The 14678-nt window shown below is 50.7% G+C and overlaps 1 protein-coding gene across 8 annotated transcripts in view; it reads left to right on the top strand.

Annotated features, from left to right (window-relative positions):
- The first annotated feature begins 16 nt into the window (after positions 1-16).
- The window catches only part of TTC19 (tetratricopeptide repeat domain 19), a 34477-nt gene continuing 19815 nt past the window's right edge, over positions 17-14678 (top strand). For 3 of the 8 annotated variants that reach the window (XR_007911205.3, XR_007911204.3, XM_051824456.2), the window contains exons 1-7: positions 22-254; positions 340-476; positions 1724-1834; positions 3400-3438; positions 4129-4185; positions 4857-4918; positions 6689-6783. Coding sequence is in view for 5 of the 8 variants with exons in the window: in XM_051824456.2 (XP_051680416.1) it covers positions 68-254; positions 340-476; positions 1724-1834; positions 3400-3438; positions 4129-4185; positions 4857-4918; positions 6689-6783 (688 nt within the window). In the remaining 3 variants the exon portion in view is untranslated. Of the gene's footprint in view, positions 255-339; positions 477-1723; positions 1835-3399; positions 3439-4128; positions 4186-4856; positions 4919-6688; positions 6784-7556; positions 7716-9965; positions 14171-14678 lie in introns of those variants that run through there. The other 5 variants (XR_007911203.3, XM_051824455.3, XM_089318479.1 and 2 more) reach the window with 4 other exon arrangements.

The raw sequence follows: 14678 nt of genomic DNA, 5'->3' as shown, positions 1-14678 counted from the left end.
GTTCGGCGCAGGGGGCGGGGCGTCCGGGGCCGCCGGGCCTGCAGTGCGCAGAGGACGCGGCGGGAGCATGTACCGGCTCCTCAGCCGGACGCTGGGCCGAGGCCTCCTGCGGGCCGCGGGGCGGCGGTGCCGCGCCGGCTTCCCTCGCCTGCTCCCGGGGCCCGCAGGAGGCGCGGGGCCCGGCGTTCCGGCGGCGCCCTCCCGAGCCGCGCCGCCGCACGGCGGGGGCCCGGGCCTGCTGCCGCTGCTGGCAGGTGAGGGGCGCGGGCCGGGCGGGGCCGGCCGGGCGGGGACAGGGGCGCGGGCCGGGCCCGCTGACCTCAGAGCCCCTTCCCGCAGCGCTGTCCTGGTTCTCGAGGTCCTCCGAGCCGGAGGAGCAGGAGCAGCAGCAGCGGGGAGCGGACGGCGCGGCCGCCGCCGAGGACGCGGCGGACGAGGCCGAGGCCGAGATCATCCGGCTGCTGAAGCGGGCCAAGGTGAGGCCGGGCCGGGCCGGGAGCGCGGGCGAGCGGGGTGCACCTTGCGCTCTGCGCGAGGGCGGAGGGAGGCCCGGGGATCGGACGGGGCTGGGCGCGGGTGGTGGGGGGGTGGGAATCCGTCCAGGTGCGGACAGCGGAGGATGGCGTCCCCCACCGGGCGTGTCTCCGTCCACGCACGCCGTCCACAGTGTTCGGGAGCTCCGGTTATACTGTAGCGCCCTGTAGACGGGCCGGGTAGGATCCGAAGTCTGATCCTCTTCTTTCTGTACATTCCTCCTTTTCCTCCGTGCCCTCTGCTCCCCCGACACACACCCCGGTTATCTGTTCTCTTTCTTGGGCTGGATTCCAGCTCAGTGCCAACACCGTGCACTCTGTGTGTTACCCACCTGCTGTCTCCTCCAGGCTGAACTCTGGACCCCAGGTGCCACCCCGACACCTGCTTCCACCGCCCTTACTACCTTCAGTATCTCAGCTTAGAAACCTCAGTGTACCTTGTGTGTTGCCTCCCAGTACACTCAACAGTGCAGCCCCCAAATCCAAAATGAAATTGTTCTGCCATCTGCCCTCCTCGCTCTCGCCCTGGTTGTCACCAACCCTGGCTCCCGCCATCCAGTCTCCAGTAGACAGAAAGATTTCTTAGCATATTTACGTCAATTGGGTGTTACCTTCCTGCCTGAAAACCTGAGTGGCATCCCACTGCGTTCATGAGAAAGTCCAGTCACCTCGCAGTGGCCCCTAAGACCCTATGTGAGCCAAGCCTCCCACCTTGCCCACCCGTGGGGCAGTAGCCCTCTGTCTCCCTTCCCCAGAACCATCCTCTCCAGCCCAGAGGGGCCGTGCTGTGCTGCTCTCTCGTTTCTCCGTGGGTCCTTCTTCCCCCCAGTTCTTTGTTTGGTTGACTCATCCATCTTAGCTCAGTTAGCTGTCGCTTCCTTAGAAAGCGTCCCTGACTCCCATTAGAGGAGAACCCCCCCCCCCATCACTCCTTTCCCTCTCATCTGTTGCCCAAAACGTTGTCGTGTGGCCACCCTAGCCACGCAGGAGGCCCACCTGCCCGTCCCCTCCGCAGACGCAACGCGTGGTGCCTGTAGGAATTCAGTACGTACCTGGTGAACAGACAGACGGCTCGCTTCTGCGTATTGGGAAACGCTGCGTGTCCGCCTCTGTCTGGTAGCTCCGGCGTCTGCTCTCTTTGGATTTCGCTGTTATTTTATGTATTTATTTATTTTATCTCCTGTCTGCAGCTGAGTATCATGAAGGATGAGCCAGAAGAGGCCGAGAAGATGCTGCACGATGCTCTTCGCCTCGCCTATCAGAGCGATAACAAGAAGGCCATCACTTACACTTACGACCTGGTAACTTTGTGTCCAGTCCCAGCTGCTGATGTGCAAAGTGGATGAAAGGGAAGGGTTGTTCTGGGTTTATGTTGCTGACCTGCAAGATGTCCTAAAGCTCATTTATTTTTTTCAACTAAGTTTTTCATGTGGTTTGTTTTAAAAAGATGCTATATTGTTACTTATAAGATATCTCAATTCCAGACCAAAAAAGAAACAGATATCATTATCATTTGTTTCTTCCGTCCTGGATGGACTTAGATTTGGTTATCAGCAAAATATATGCAACAAAGTACTCACTTTAAAAAAAATAAAAAGGAGGGCCGGTGCCGCGGCTCACTAGGCTAATCCTCTGCCTTGCGGCGCCGGCACACCGGGTTCTAGTCCTGGTCGGGGTGCCGAATTCTGTCCCGGTTGCCCCTCTTCCAGGCCAGCTCCCTGCTGTGGCCAGGGAGTGCAGTGGAGGATGGCCGAAGTACTTGGGCCCTGCACCCCATGGGAGACCAGGAGAAGTACCTGGCTCCTGCCATCGGATCAGCACGGTGCACCGGCCGCGGCGGCCATTGGAGGGTGAACCAACGGCAAAGGAAGACCTTTCTCTTTGTCTCTCTATCTCACTGTCCACTCTGCCTGTTAAAAAAAAAAAAAAAAAAAAGGATTTATGTATTTGAAAGGCAAAGTGAAGAGGGAGGGACAGAGATCTTCCATCTGCTGGTTCACTCCCAAATGGCTGAAGCCAGAAGCCCGGAACTCCTATCCGGGTCTCCCACATGGTGGCAGCAGCCCAAGGGCTTGGCCCATCTTCCACCGCTTTCCCAGGCACATTAGCAGGCAGCTGGATTGGAAGCGGAGCAGCCAGGACTCTTAACTGGCACTCTGGTACGGGAGGCTGGCTTCACAAGTTGGTGGCTTAACCTGCTGCCCCACAACGTCCACCCCAGAATTCACTTTTTTTTTTTTTTTAAGATTTATTTATTTTACTTGAAACTCACACTTACACAGAGAAACAGAGGCAGAGAGAGAGGTCTTACACCCGCTGGTTTACTTCCCAATTGGCTGCAACAGCCAGAGCTGCGCCTATGTGAAGCCAGGAGCCAGGAGCTTCTTCCAGGTCTCCCTTGTGGGTGCAGGAGCCCAAAGACTTGGGCCATCGTCTACTACCTTCCCAGGCCATAGCAGAGAGCTGGATCAGAAGTGGAGCAGCCGGGACTCGAACCGGTGCCCATATGGGAAGCCGGCACTGCAGAAAGTGGCTTTACCCACTGTGCTACAGCCATTGCTGTACTGTGCTTCTGGCTGATTAATTGGTGACATATTTTATTTATTCCGAGCAGGGGTGGGGAACCTTTTTTGTTCCAGGGGCCATTGGATATTTATAACATTCCCCAGGCCATACAAAATTAACAACTTAAAAATGAGCCTGCTATAGATTTATTGAGTTCTGAGGCCTGCCTGCAGTTGCCATATGATTTCACGGACGATCCCCACCCCTGATGTAGAGAGTGAAAACCTTTTACTTAATGGCTTTGCAATTAAGTAAGAACACAGTGTTCTCAACTGAAAAACAATTTGTAATTTGCTTTCAGATGGCCAACTTAGCATTTATTCGGGGTCAACTTGAAAACGTAAGTAAATCACTTTGTGACAACATGTTGAATCTGTGCAGGACTGGCCTCAAGGGAACTGTGGTTGAAGGGCTGTAGGCTAAGCTGCTGGAACAGTGAGGCCACAAAATACAGGGACCCGAGTAGAATGAAGGTGTATTTCTTTATAATGCAGCAGTCCAGAGGTAGGCCAAGCCCTGAAGGCTCTCAGGTCGCTTCTGAGATATATCCTCATCTGTGTAGGTGAGGTGGTCACCACCAGCCAGGAGGAAGGGAGCCAGGAAAGAGGGCCAGCAGCTGTCCCTTGAGAAATGATTTAGAAGTTGTCCACATTCTTTGTGTGTCTATCTCATGGCGGAAACTTCATCATTTGACCACACCTACCTGCAAGGGAGAGCGATCTGCTAAAAATTGAGGGGATTCTCTGCGTTAAAAAGACAAGAGTCACTGTTCAGAGACTGATGCTGCAGTAGGTTAGATGAGAGGTGCATCCCTGAAGCTGGCCTTGAGTCGTCATAGGGAAGTTTAAGGTGCATGGAGCACGTAGGGTCCTGGAATTTTGGTCTGTTTTCCTTTCATGGGGACGCTTCTCTCTGTGTGTCAGTGTATGTCCATGTCTTAAGGGATGCGCACCTGACTGGGACCTAGACTCCCAGGTTATGCAGGTAGTAGAGGCCAAGTAAAAAAAAAATCTTTTCCTTGTGCTTTTAGGCGGAACAGCTTTTTAAAGCAACAATGAGCTACCTGCTTGGAGGGGGCATGAAGCAGGTAAGAACGTTACCTCGTATTGGCTCTTCACTGAGCGGTTTTCAAAGTAGTCTTGCTTCTAGAAAACTCTCAGCTCTCAGCACACACTTTGGCCAGCAAAGGTGGATTTATTTTTCCCCCTGCATGTATAAAAGCTACCAGTCTTTCCCTAGTACATGAGCACAGTTGTTCAGGAATTCAGTTAGGGAATTCCTCTAAAAGAACAGAATATGGCTTTGAGGTCGAAGTCAGGCTAGGAGTTGATCTGAAATAGCCCGTGAGGGAGTTGTGTTTTTTGTTTGTTTGTTTTGTTTTTGTTTTTGTTTTGGCAGGCAGAGTAGACAGAGAGAGACAGAGAGAAAGGTCTTCCTTTACCGTTGGCTCACCCTCCAATGGCCTCTGCGGCCGGCGTACTGCGCTGATCCGAAGCCAGGAGCCAGGTACTTCTCCTGGTCTCCCATGTGGGCGCAGGGCCCAAGCACTTGGGCCACTCTCCACTGCATTCCTGGGCCATAGCAGAGAGCTGGCCTGGGAGAGGGGCAACTGGAACAGAATCTGGAGCCCCAACCGGGACTGGAACCCGGTGTGCCGGCGCCGCAGGCAGAGGATTAGCCTAGTGAGCTGCAGCACTGACCATCCCCTGTGAGGGAGTTTTTGTCATGAATTCCCTTAATTTCTTTTCCTCTCAACAGGAAGACAACGCAATAATTGAAATCTCCCTGAAGCTGGCCAGTATCTATGCTGCACAGAATAAGTAAGTAGAGCCTGAATTTAGTGTGGCAGCAGCCGGGGGAGCAGGGCCACAGGCAGGAGACTGACCCTGAGGTGTTATGTAATCTTCATTTGCCTACACAGCATCTGGAGCTCCAAAAACTTGGATGTCAGTTCCAGCGTGCCCCATGCCTCATCTTGGCAGTCTTCAGTTTTTTTCCTATTTTTGCCTCTGCTGTTTTCTATTAGCCTGTTGAGTGGAGCACACAGCCCTCACGCCTCTGGCTGCCCCATGATAAAGCTAACCAAGTCCTTGCAGCAGGAAGGGAAGTTAGAGGCAGAACCTAAGATTATCTTGAAATCATGTGTAGTTTTTTTCTTTTTTTTTTTTTAATTTTTTTTTTTTTAATTTTTTTGACAGGCAGAGTGGACAGTGAGAGAGAGAGACAGAGAGAAAGGTCTTCCTTTGCCGTTGGTTCACCCTCCAATGGCCGCCGCACCGCGCTGATCCGATGGCAGGAGCCAGGAACCAGGTGCTTTTCCTGGTCTCCCATGGGGCGCAGGGCCCAAGCACCTGGGCCATCCTCCACTGCACTCCCTGGCCACAGCAGAGAGCTGGCCTGGAAGAGGGGCAACCGGGACAGAATCTGGCGCCCCAACCGGGACTAGAACCCGGTGTGCCGGCGCCGCTAGGCGGAGGATTAGCCTAGTGAGCCGCGGCGCCGGCCAATGTGTAGTTTTTTTCATAATACTTTTTTTCATGAAGATCTCTTGTTTTTGAAGAAGTCACTCTGCTGGGTGACTGTCAGCAAGAGAGGAAGTCAGGTGCAAAGTTAGGTGGTGAGAGGGTTGCTGTGGGCGTGTCCCTGTGGCCCCTTCCTGGAGGCATTGCTTGTAGATCCCGTAGAGACGATGTGCACTGGCAGGAAGCCCCATCAGAGCAGAGCCAGGGCTGGAACTAGGATTCCCCACTCGGGATGTGGGCTCCCAAGCAGTGTCTTAACCACTGAGCCAGATGCTTTCTGTCTCATTTTTTTATTAAGAGGAACGTGAGACCAGACAAGACACAGCCAGATCCCGAGGCTTGGAAATGCTGATAGGAGTTAAGAGGGGAGTTGTTTGTAGACCCCCTGGCTCTGACGGGGCTCCCGCTGCCTGTGTGTCCTGTCTTGAAAGGGCCCCTCCTACCAGAGTTTGGGTGGGAGGAAAGAAGGGGAACGTGGTAGCACAGTGGGGTCATCAGTTCTCCCCCAGCAAAGCACTGGACCGAGACCCAAATGGAAGAGCAAAGCCGAGCACCCTGAGGGAGAGGGGACTTTCAGGTTCCCCCAGCAGTCAGTGTGCCTGTCCTCGGTCCTGTCCAGCTCACTGAGGGCCCTTGAATGCCTTCTGGCTAGGAGTTGCATTTGTGCAGAGAAAGCTTTTTATCGAAGACCTGCAGCTTGGAAGAAGTGTGGTGCAACTGAAGCCGCACAGAAGGGGCTGCCGGCAGGAGCTGTCAGCGCAGGCTGGCCGGAGCTGCGGGCTCGCACGTCAGGGAAAGGACTCGCTTGAGGCCGCCTGGTGGTGCAGGCTGCTGGATCTGCCGGTTATCAAGGTCAGGGCAGCTTTCCCCGCTTTTTATGTTATAGCAAGTGGACGACTTAACCCTAAGAAGCCACAGGTGCACGCTCATTAGAGACTTTAAGCAAAATTCCCTCCGTCCATTTTGCACTGCCTTCCCTGATAATGCGCAGACCAGTGTTGGAAAAACCAGGGTAACAGAGGAGTCTGAGAAAAAGGAAATGGCCAACAGTTGACCTCTGCCTTACAGACAGGAATTTGCTCTTGCTGGCTATGAATTCTGCATCTCAACCCTAGAGGACAAGATCGAGAAAGAAAAGGAGCTGGCAGAAGACATCATGTCAGGTAGGAGGCCTGCCTCTTTCCTGGGTGTTGCCTTTTCACCACAAAGGAAAGATCCCTGAGTGATGTATAAGCAGAGGGGTTAGAATTAGGTGTTTTGATTAAATGACTTGCCCACCGTTGTGTTGTGTGTTGTGTTTTGGTTAGCCCACTTGGTGACGCGTTCATAATTTATCTGTTAACTACATAACCTCTGGGAAACTGGGGAGCAGAAAGGGAAGGCCTTTCTCATCTCAACTGCCAGTCTTGGCCCCAGATACACAGTCAGTGGGGAAGGAGGCAAGAACTAGCTCGGGTCTTGCAGTGCATCCTCACTCACTATGGAGGACAGGGATGGAATGGCACGGCAGGAGCTCTTGACCACTGGGGGACTGGGGCTGGTCACAGCTGACATGCACACAATAACTCGTTTCACACCTGCCCGATGCCCGAAGGCAGCAAGGTGCTAGGGATGTAGCGGTCAACTCTGCGAGCCCAAGGTGGTTCATGGGGAAAGGTTGTCTGTCTTCTGAGTGTGTCCTGAACAACAGTTTTTCCTCTCCATCACTCCCCTGAAGCCACCATTAACATAGTCGCCAAAGCCAATGATGTGTCTCAGTCCTTAACTTACTCCTTAGCATCAGCTGAACGCTGTTCCTGCTGGACCACTGTACAGCTGGCTTCTGGTGCACCTCACCTCACTGGTTTCTCCCTGCCCCCTTACCAAATTCTGCATGTTGGCCGGCCCTAGGATGTCTTCAGCCCTCCTCTTGGTTTCTCACTGCCTCATATCCTAGGAGATATCCTTGAGTTCCACACCGTCAGCCCCAACTCGCACCTGAACCTCACTGATGGATACAGTGTCCGCCTGACGACGTGACATGCTCAAAATGACCGTGGTCTCCACCATTGGTTGGCAGTTTAGTAAGTGGCACCAACAGTCGCCCAGCTGCTTTGGCCAAGAACCTAATTGATCGTCCATGGCTTCTTCCACATTCCTCATATCTGATTCAGCAGCAAGTTACATTGGATTGATTATCAACATGTGTTCGTATCAGACCTCGTTTCACCCCTGCCCTGCCAGATTGGTCCAGGCTGTTGGTTTTTGCGTGGATGCCCCTAGTAATCTCTCCCCGTGTTTTCCTGCTTTCTTTCTTTTACTTGCTCACGTAATCTGTTCGCCATGCATCAGAGCCCTTTCTAGAGCCTGAGCTGTTGCTTCCCCCGTGGAGTAAATCCAGAACCCCGCATGGGCCGAAGGCTGCCCCTGCTCTGGGTCCTCCGACTTGCGCGTCGTTCCTTGATGCTCTCCCCCTTGCTCACCCCACTGTCACACTTTTGCTTTCTTTTCTTTTCTTCTTTTCTTTTTTTTTTTTTTTTTTTTTTTTGCTGTTTGTGCCTGTCCCACTCTCCAGATCACCTCAAGGCCCGTGTATTGAGTATTCCTCTGGCGAGACTGTTCACCAGGTCTTTCCATAGCCAGCTCCCTTCCTCCATTCCGGTCTCCACGGAAAGATGGCTCCCTCTTGGGGGCCTGGCCCAGCTAAAACAGTCGCCTCTGTTGTGTGTCCCTATCCCTTTCTCCTTTCCTTCGTCGCCCTGGAAAGTGGAGGTGTGTGCATTGTCGGCCTCTGTTTGCATTACCGCTGGAAGTTTGTTTCTCTTCAGGTGCAGCTAGTGTTTGTCTTCCCTGTCAAAAGGGATAGACTCTTCATCTGTTTTGTTCCCTGCTGAATCCTCGGGTGCCTAGAAGGGCACCTGGCAGGTGATACAGGCTCCGTAATTACTGAACGGAACCACAGAGACCAGCAAATGCATACAGCTCAGTGAAGTGTGGGACATGCTTTGAGGAAATCCACACAAGGTCTGAAAACAAGTGTAGCCATGGAGGAAGTCACTTTTGAACTATTAACACACCTGTTAGCTTTCATGTATAGCATGCCTTTCAGGCTTCTTTTTTTTCCCATGCTGTTTATATTTCAGGAAATAAATTAGGGTGGGTGTTTGGCATCAGTTTTCTTGGCCTCGGCAGAGAGACTATTAAGTTAGAAGACCTTGAGATGATCTTCGGCTTGGGATAAGGGGCAGGCTTTTGGCCTACGTTGTGGTTCAGTCATGGTTTGGGACAGCCACACCTCACGTCAGAGTGCCTGACTGAGGTACCAGATCCTCCGCTTCCCATCCAGCTTCCTGCTGTTGTGCGCCCTGGGAGGAAACAGATGCTGGTCCAGATAACTGGGCCCCAGTATACTGTGAAAGCATTCTCTCCCCTGCCCCCAAAGGAGCTCTTACTGGACAGAGCAAAGTAATTCCTATTATAAAGTTTATTTTTACACTGAATAGTGATGCGATATAGAGAATGAGCCACATTCTTCTTTTAATACCAAGACCATTTGTATTTCTAGACATGAGCAATTAATTCAGAAGTGAAAATTAGGAAGCAATTGTAATAACATCAACATTATTCTTAACCTTATTTTCTCTAGGGAAGAAATAAAGTTCCACTTTTTTTTTAAGGTTTGTTTACTTATTTGAAAGGCAGATACAGAGATCAATAATATCCATCCACTGTTTGATTCCCTAAATGGCCTGCAGCAGCTGGGCCTGGTCCAAACTGAAATTAGGCATCAGAAACTCAAGTCCAGGTCTCCTGTGTGGGTGGCAGGAACCTGCATTCTTCCACCGTCATTTGCTGCCTCCATGGCACAGCAGTGGGAAGCTGGATCGGAAGTGGAGAGTCCAGGACCCAACCTGGGATTCCGCTGTGGGATGCAGGCATCCCAAGCAGGCTTAACCTGCTGCACCACAACACCTACCCCCTACTCGGTTTGTGAGCAGAGCAAATCCATGATCAGATTCATGTGGTTTCATTGGCATTCACTGATTCTGTTCCATGAAAACATGACCTAAGATCACAGAAAAACTTGGTCCAGGGTAATTATTTTGTTCCATTTGTTGTAGCTATGTAACATATTTCCTCATATGCCCATAAAAAATTAAATGAAAATGCCAGTTACAAGACAGTACAATTAAGAGGAGCCTAGCATTTTAGAATATGTTGATTCAAGATCATCCAAGTACAAGGACTCAGCGTTAGATATCAAAGTGCCAGCAGTAGTTCTGTAGTAGATTTACTTGCATTTTATTTGTATTTTTTTGGAATATACTACCTTTTTTACAACAAGTTTGCATTTTGCATTTCCCAGAGCCCCGCGAGCACCCACATTATGCTCAGAACTTTGGAGCCTTAGACTGTGGGGTACAGAGCATGACAGGGCATCTGTCACAAATGCGTGGAAACACTCATGACAGGCGTGGGAGACAGTGCTTGTGTGGAACCCACAGGCCGAAAGGAAAACGGAATACACGCAAGCAGCGGACTCCACAGTCCTTTCTCACAGGGTCAACAGTGGCTTCAGGGGTCAGGCGTTGCGGCACAGCGGCTTGAGCGGCTGCCTGCAATGCCAGCAACCCCTGTGGACACCGGTTCGATCCAAGCTGCTGCACTTCCAATCCAGTTTCCCGCTGATGTGCCTGGGAAAGCCTTGGGTGGCGCCCAGAGTCTTCGGACACCTGCCACGCACAGGAAAGACACAGGGAGTTCCAGGCTCCTGGCTTCAGCTTGGCCCCACCCCAGCCATTGTCGCCATTTGGGGAGTGAACCAGCAGGTAGATGGAAGATCTCTGCCTCTGTCTCTCCCTCTCTGTGACTCTGCCTTTCAAATAAATCCAGATCTTTTTATTAAAATTTTACCTTTTTGTTTTTTAAATTAATGTCTAATATTACTTATATAGTATTAAAAATTAAATAGTGTAACAAGGCTTAATTTAAGAGAGCATTTCCAAGGCAGACATGTGGCACAGTGGTTAAAGCATCACTGGGGATGCCCACATTCCACATCACAGGGCCTGTATTCAACGCCCCACCACTCTGCTTCTGACCCGGCTTCCTGCTGGTGCCTGCCTCGGAGACAGCAAATGGTGGCTCAGGCACCTGGGTCCCTGTCATCCATGTGGGGGCCTTGGTTGGAGTTCTAGGCTCCTGGCTTTGGCCTGGCCCAGCCCTGGCTGCATTTAGGGAGTGAGCCAGCAGATAGAAGATCTCTCTCTACCTTTCAAACTAACATAAGTAAATTAATATATATTTTTAAAGATTTATTTATTTAATTGAAAGATGGGGAGAGAGAGAGATTCCACTGCTTTTCCCAAGCCATTAGCAGGGAACTGAACTATATTTGTGGGGCCAGCACTGTGGCATAGTAGGCTAGGCCTCCACCTGCATCCCATATGAGCACCAGTTCAAGTCCCAGCTGCTTCTCTTCCTCTCCAGCTCTCCTCTATGGCCTAGGAAAACAGTGGAAGATGGCCCAAGTGTTTGGGCCCCTGCACCCACGTGGGAGACCTGGAAGAAGCTCCTGGTTCCTGGCTTCAGATCGGCTCAGCTCTGGCCGTTTTGGCCATTCGGGGAATGAACCAGCAGACGGAAGACCTTGCTGTTTCTCCCTCTCTCTACCTGTAACTCTACCTCTCAAATAAATAAATAAATCTTTTCTTTTTTTAAAAAAAAGTATTTTAAAAACAATAAAAGCAAAATAGTATTTTTGATCTTATACATAGCTATTCATCTAGCTAGGTATCTTCCACCTGCTGGTTCACGCTCCAAATACCACAACAGCCCAGACTGGGCCAGACCAAAGCCATGAGCCAGGAACTCCATCCAGGTCCCCCATGCGGACGGCAGGGGCCCAAGCACTCCAAGGCTGCAATTAGCGGGGAGTTGGAATCAACAGGACCTGAACCAGGTGCTCAAAGAGGGGCTGTGGATATCCCAGGTGGCATCTTAACTGTCACACCTGCTTCTGCTGCTTGAGCTATTTTATGTATGAGGGAACTTTAAACACTTCAAGTTTATTTTGGCGTCAAGCATTTAGAAATCTCTGCATGGTTTTTTCTTAACCCATTTTCTGTGAATTTTCTGAAGACCTCCTGCATGTGACAGATTCTTCACTTAGCCTGAGTGCTTGCTTTCTTCAGTGGCGGAGGTGTGCTGGTTTTCCAGGAACGTGCTGGCTCGTTTCTCACTGGGATGGTGGGTTGCAGGCATCCAGTCCCCATTTTTCTTGCATGCGCTTAGTTACTACTGTCACTCTGCATTTCATCTCCCACAGTTCTTTGATATCTCTGATCTCTGTATCCCTTAAGAAGACACTGTTTAGTTTTTACATTTTTAAAAAAGATTTATTTATTTATTTGAAAGTTACAGAGGAGAGAGAGTGAGTCTATCCACTGTTTCATTCCCCAAATGGTTGCAATAGCCAAGGCTGGGCCAGGCTGATGCCAGGAGCCAGGAGCTTCATCTGGGACCCCCACATGGGTGTAGGGCCCCAAGGACCTGGGCCATCCTGCACTACTTTCCCAGACACATTAGCAGAGAGCTGGATCAGAAGTGGAGCAGCCGGGACTCAACTCGGTGTCCACATGGGATGCTAGTACTGCACATGTCAGCTTTTACCTGCTATGCCACAACCCTGGTCCTGTTTTTACATATTTCTTACTAAAACTTATAAATGGGGGCTGATGTGGTAGGTCAGTGGGTTAGGCATCACTTGAGATGCCAGCATCCTGTATTAGAGTGTTGGTTCAAGTCCTGGCTGCTCTGCTTCCAATCCAGTTCCTTAGTAATGTGCATGGGAAAACAGCGGAAATGGTTCAAGCGCTTGGGCCCTGCACTCATGCGGGAGACCTGAATGGAGTTCTGTTTCCCCGGCTTTGGCTTGGACCAGCCGGGGCTATTTGTGGCCATTTGGAGAGTGAACTAGAATCAGTCTCTTTCCCTTCTTACTTCCTTCTCTGCCTGTCTCTCTCTCTCTCCCTCTCTCTCTGTTTTTCAAGTAGAAAAAAAGATGAATAAATCTTCAAAAAGTTTTATATAAGTGAATCAACATAGTACATATTCAGTTTAGGGCACTTTCTGACTTGCTTTAGTCTTTACTTTTTGGAATTAGATTTTTGTCTCTACTTTTATTTTCCTTGTGGCTTTATATATTTTTATCATTTAACTTTTATTTTGGGCATGTTCTAGGAAAGAATGGAGATAAATGCACGTGCTCAATAGTCCAGTCTCCTCTTTGATTATTTGAAAGGCAGAAAGAAAGAAATCCTCGTCCGCTGGTTCACTCCCCAAAGTCTCTAAACAGCTGGGGCTGGGAATTCAGTCTGGGCCTTCCTGTGGTTGGCAGGGACGCAGATACCTGAGCCTGCTGCCGCCCAGGATGTGGTTAGCAGGAAGCCGGCATCGGGAGAGGAGTGAGGTGTCTGGGCCCAGGCACTCAGTCAGCCTCTGTGCAGACACCTGCCCCGAGGTCTGTTTTTTAAGGTAGATTGATTGTTAGTGCCGACATTTCTGAGTCAAAAGCACATTTTAAGGTTGCTGAATATTGCCAACTTGCCCTTTGAAAGGACTGTTAACTTAGAGTTTTTGGTCCTGCTACTTGTTTACTTTGGGGCATGGTCACATTAATCAGTCTCTGTGTGCTTTTGATCCTCACGTGGGATTAGAAAGTACCGCTCTGGTGGGAGGGTAGGAAGGTTGGGTGAGTTACTGTCTTATATAAAGCATTTAGACCAGTGCTGCACACATAGTAGCTGCACTAAGCATGAACTGTTAGTAGTCTTCATTATTGTGATAAGGCTGTGTGCCCCTTCTTCCCAGCACTCATCAGCCTTAGCTTGATGAATGACGTCGATGTTAATGTCTGGCATTTTGCTGTTGTTAAGCAATGAGACTCATTTATCAGTACGTGTCTGTAAGAATATTAACACTGTGCCTTCCCCAGCTCGTGTCTACAGTGGTCTTTGAGTGGGAATGTGACGCTACCATTGTGTGGTTTAAGGACTCAGGAGAGGAGCAGGCCTCCCCCTGTTACCTGTGCCTTGGAAATTTTATGTGTAGCCTCAGCCCCAGTCCCTTTCCTACCCAAGATACTGCTCTCCTGGATCTTGTCTCTGTCACTCTTGTTTTTCTTCCGTTTTACCTTTGTATGCCTTTGGAAGACACCGCTCAGTCCTTGCGTATTCCCTGTTACAGCTGGTGTAAGTGAATCCCGCAGCCTGCGTCCAGTTCAGGGCATGTTTGTGACTTGCCTGTGGCTTTCCGCCTTCTGGGAGCTGGATCTGAATCTGTGCTTCTTCCTTCGCTTCGACTCGTTTGTGATGTCACTGATTGTCCAGTGTACTGTGCTGGGTGTTGTCTAGGGTTTGCAGAGCACCAAGGAAGGCAGTGTTGCAGCTCTTCTGGAGCCAAGTGCTTAGAGATACCTTTCAGTGTTCAGAGCAGATAAGTACCCATCCTTCCTTTTGATTGCCTTTTTAAGGTTTTTAAGACAGTTTTAATTAAATATATATCTAAAAATTTATTTTGGTGTGATGTTGATAACTATTTTTTTTTATTTGACAGATAGAGTTAGGCAGTGAGAGAGAGAGACAGAGAGAAAGGTCTTCCTTCCATTGGTTCGCCCCCAAATGGCTGCTATGGTCTGCACTGTGCTGATCCAAAGCCAGGAGCCAGGTGCTTCCTCCTGGTCTCCCATGCGGGTGCAGGGACCCAAGCACTTGGACCATCCTCCGTTGCACTCCCGGGCCACAGCAGAGAGCTGGACTGGAAGAGGAGCAACCAGGACTAGAACCCGGCGCCCTTATGGGATGCCGGCGCCGCAGGCGGAGGATTAACCAAGTGAGCCATGGCGTCGGCCCCAATAACTATTTTTTTTTTTTGACAGGCAGAGTGGATAGTGAGAGAGAGAGACAGAGAGAAAGGTCTTCCTTTTGCCGTTGGTTCACCCTCCAATGGCTGCCACGGCTGGCGCGCTGCGGCCGGCGCACTGCGCTGATCCGATGGCAGGAGCCAGGTGCTTCTCCTG

Source organism: Oryctolagus cuniculus, chromosome 17 (genome assembly GCF_051225735.1).
Source record: "Oryctolagus cuniculus isolate XC-2025 breed Fujian yellow rabbit chromosome 17, ASM5122573v1, whole genome shotgun sequence".
Classification (NCBI taxonomy): Eukaryota; Metazoa; Chordata; class Mammalia; order Lagomorpha; family Leporidae; genus Oryctolagus; species Oryctolagus cuniculus.
This window is presented reverse-complemented; position numbering and strand designations above follow the sequence as displayed.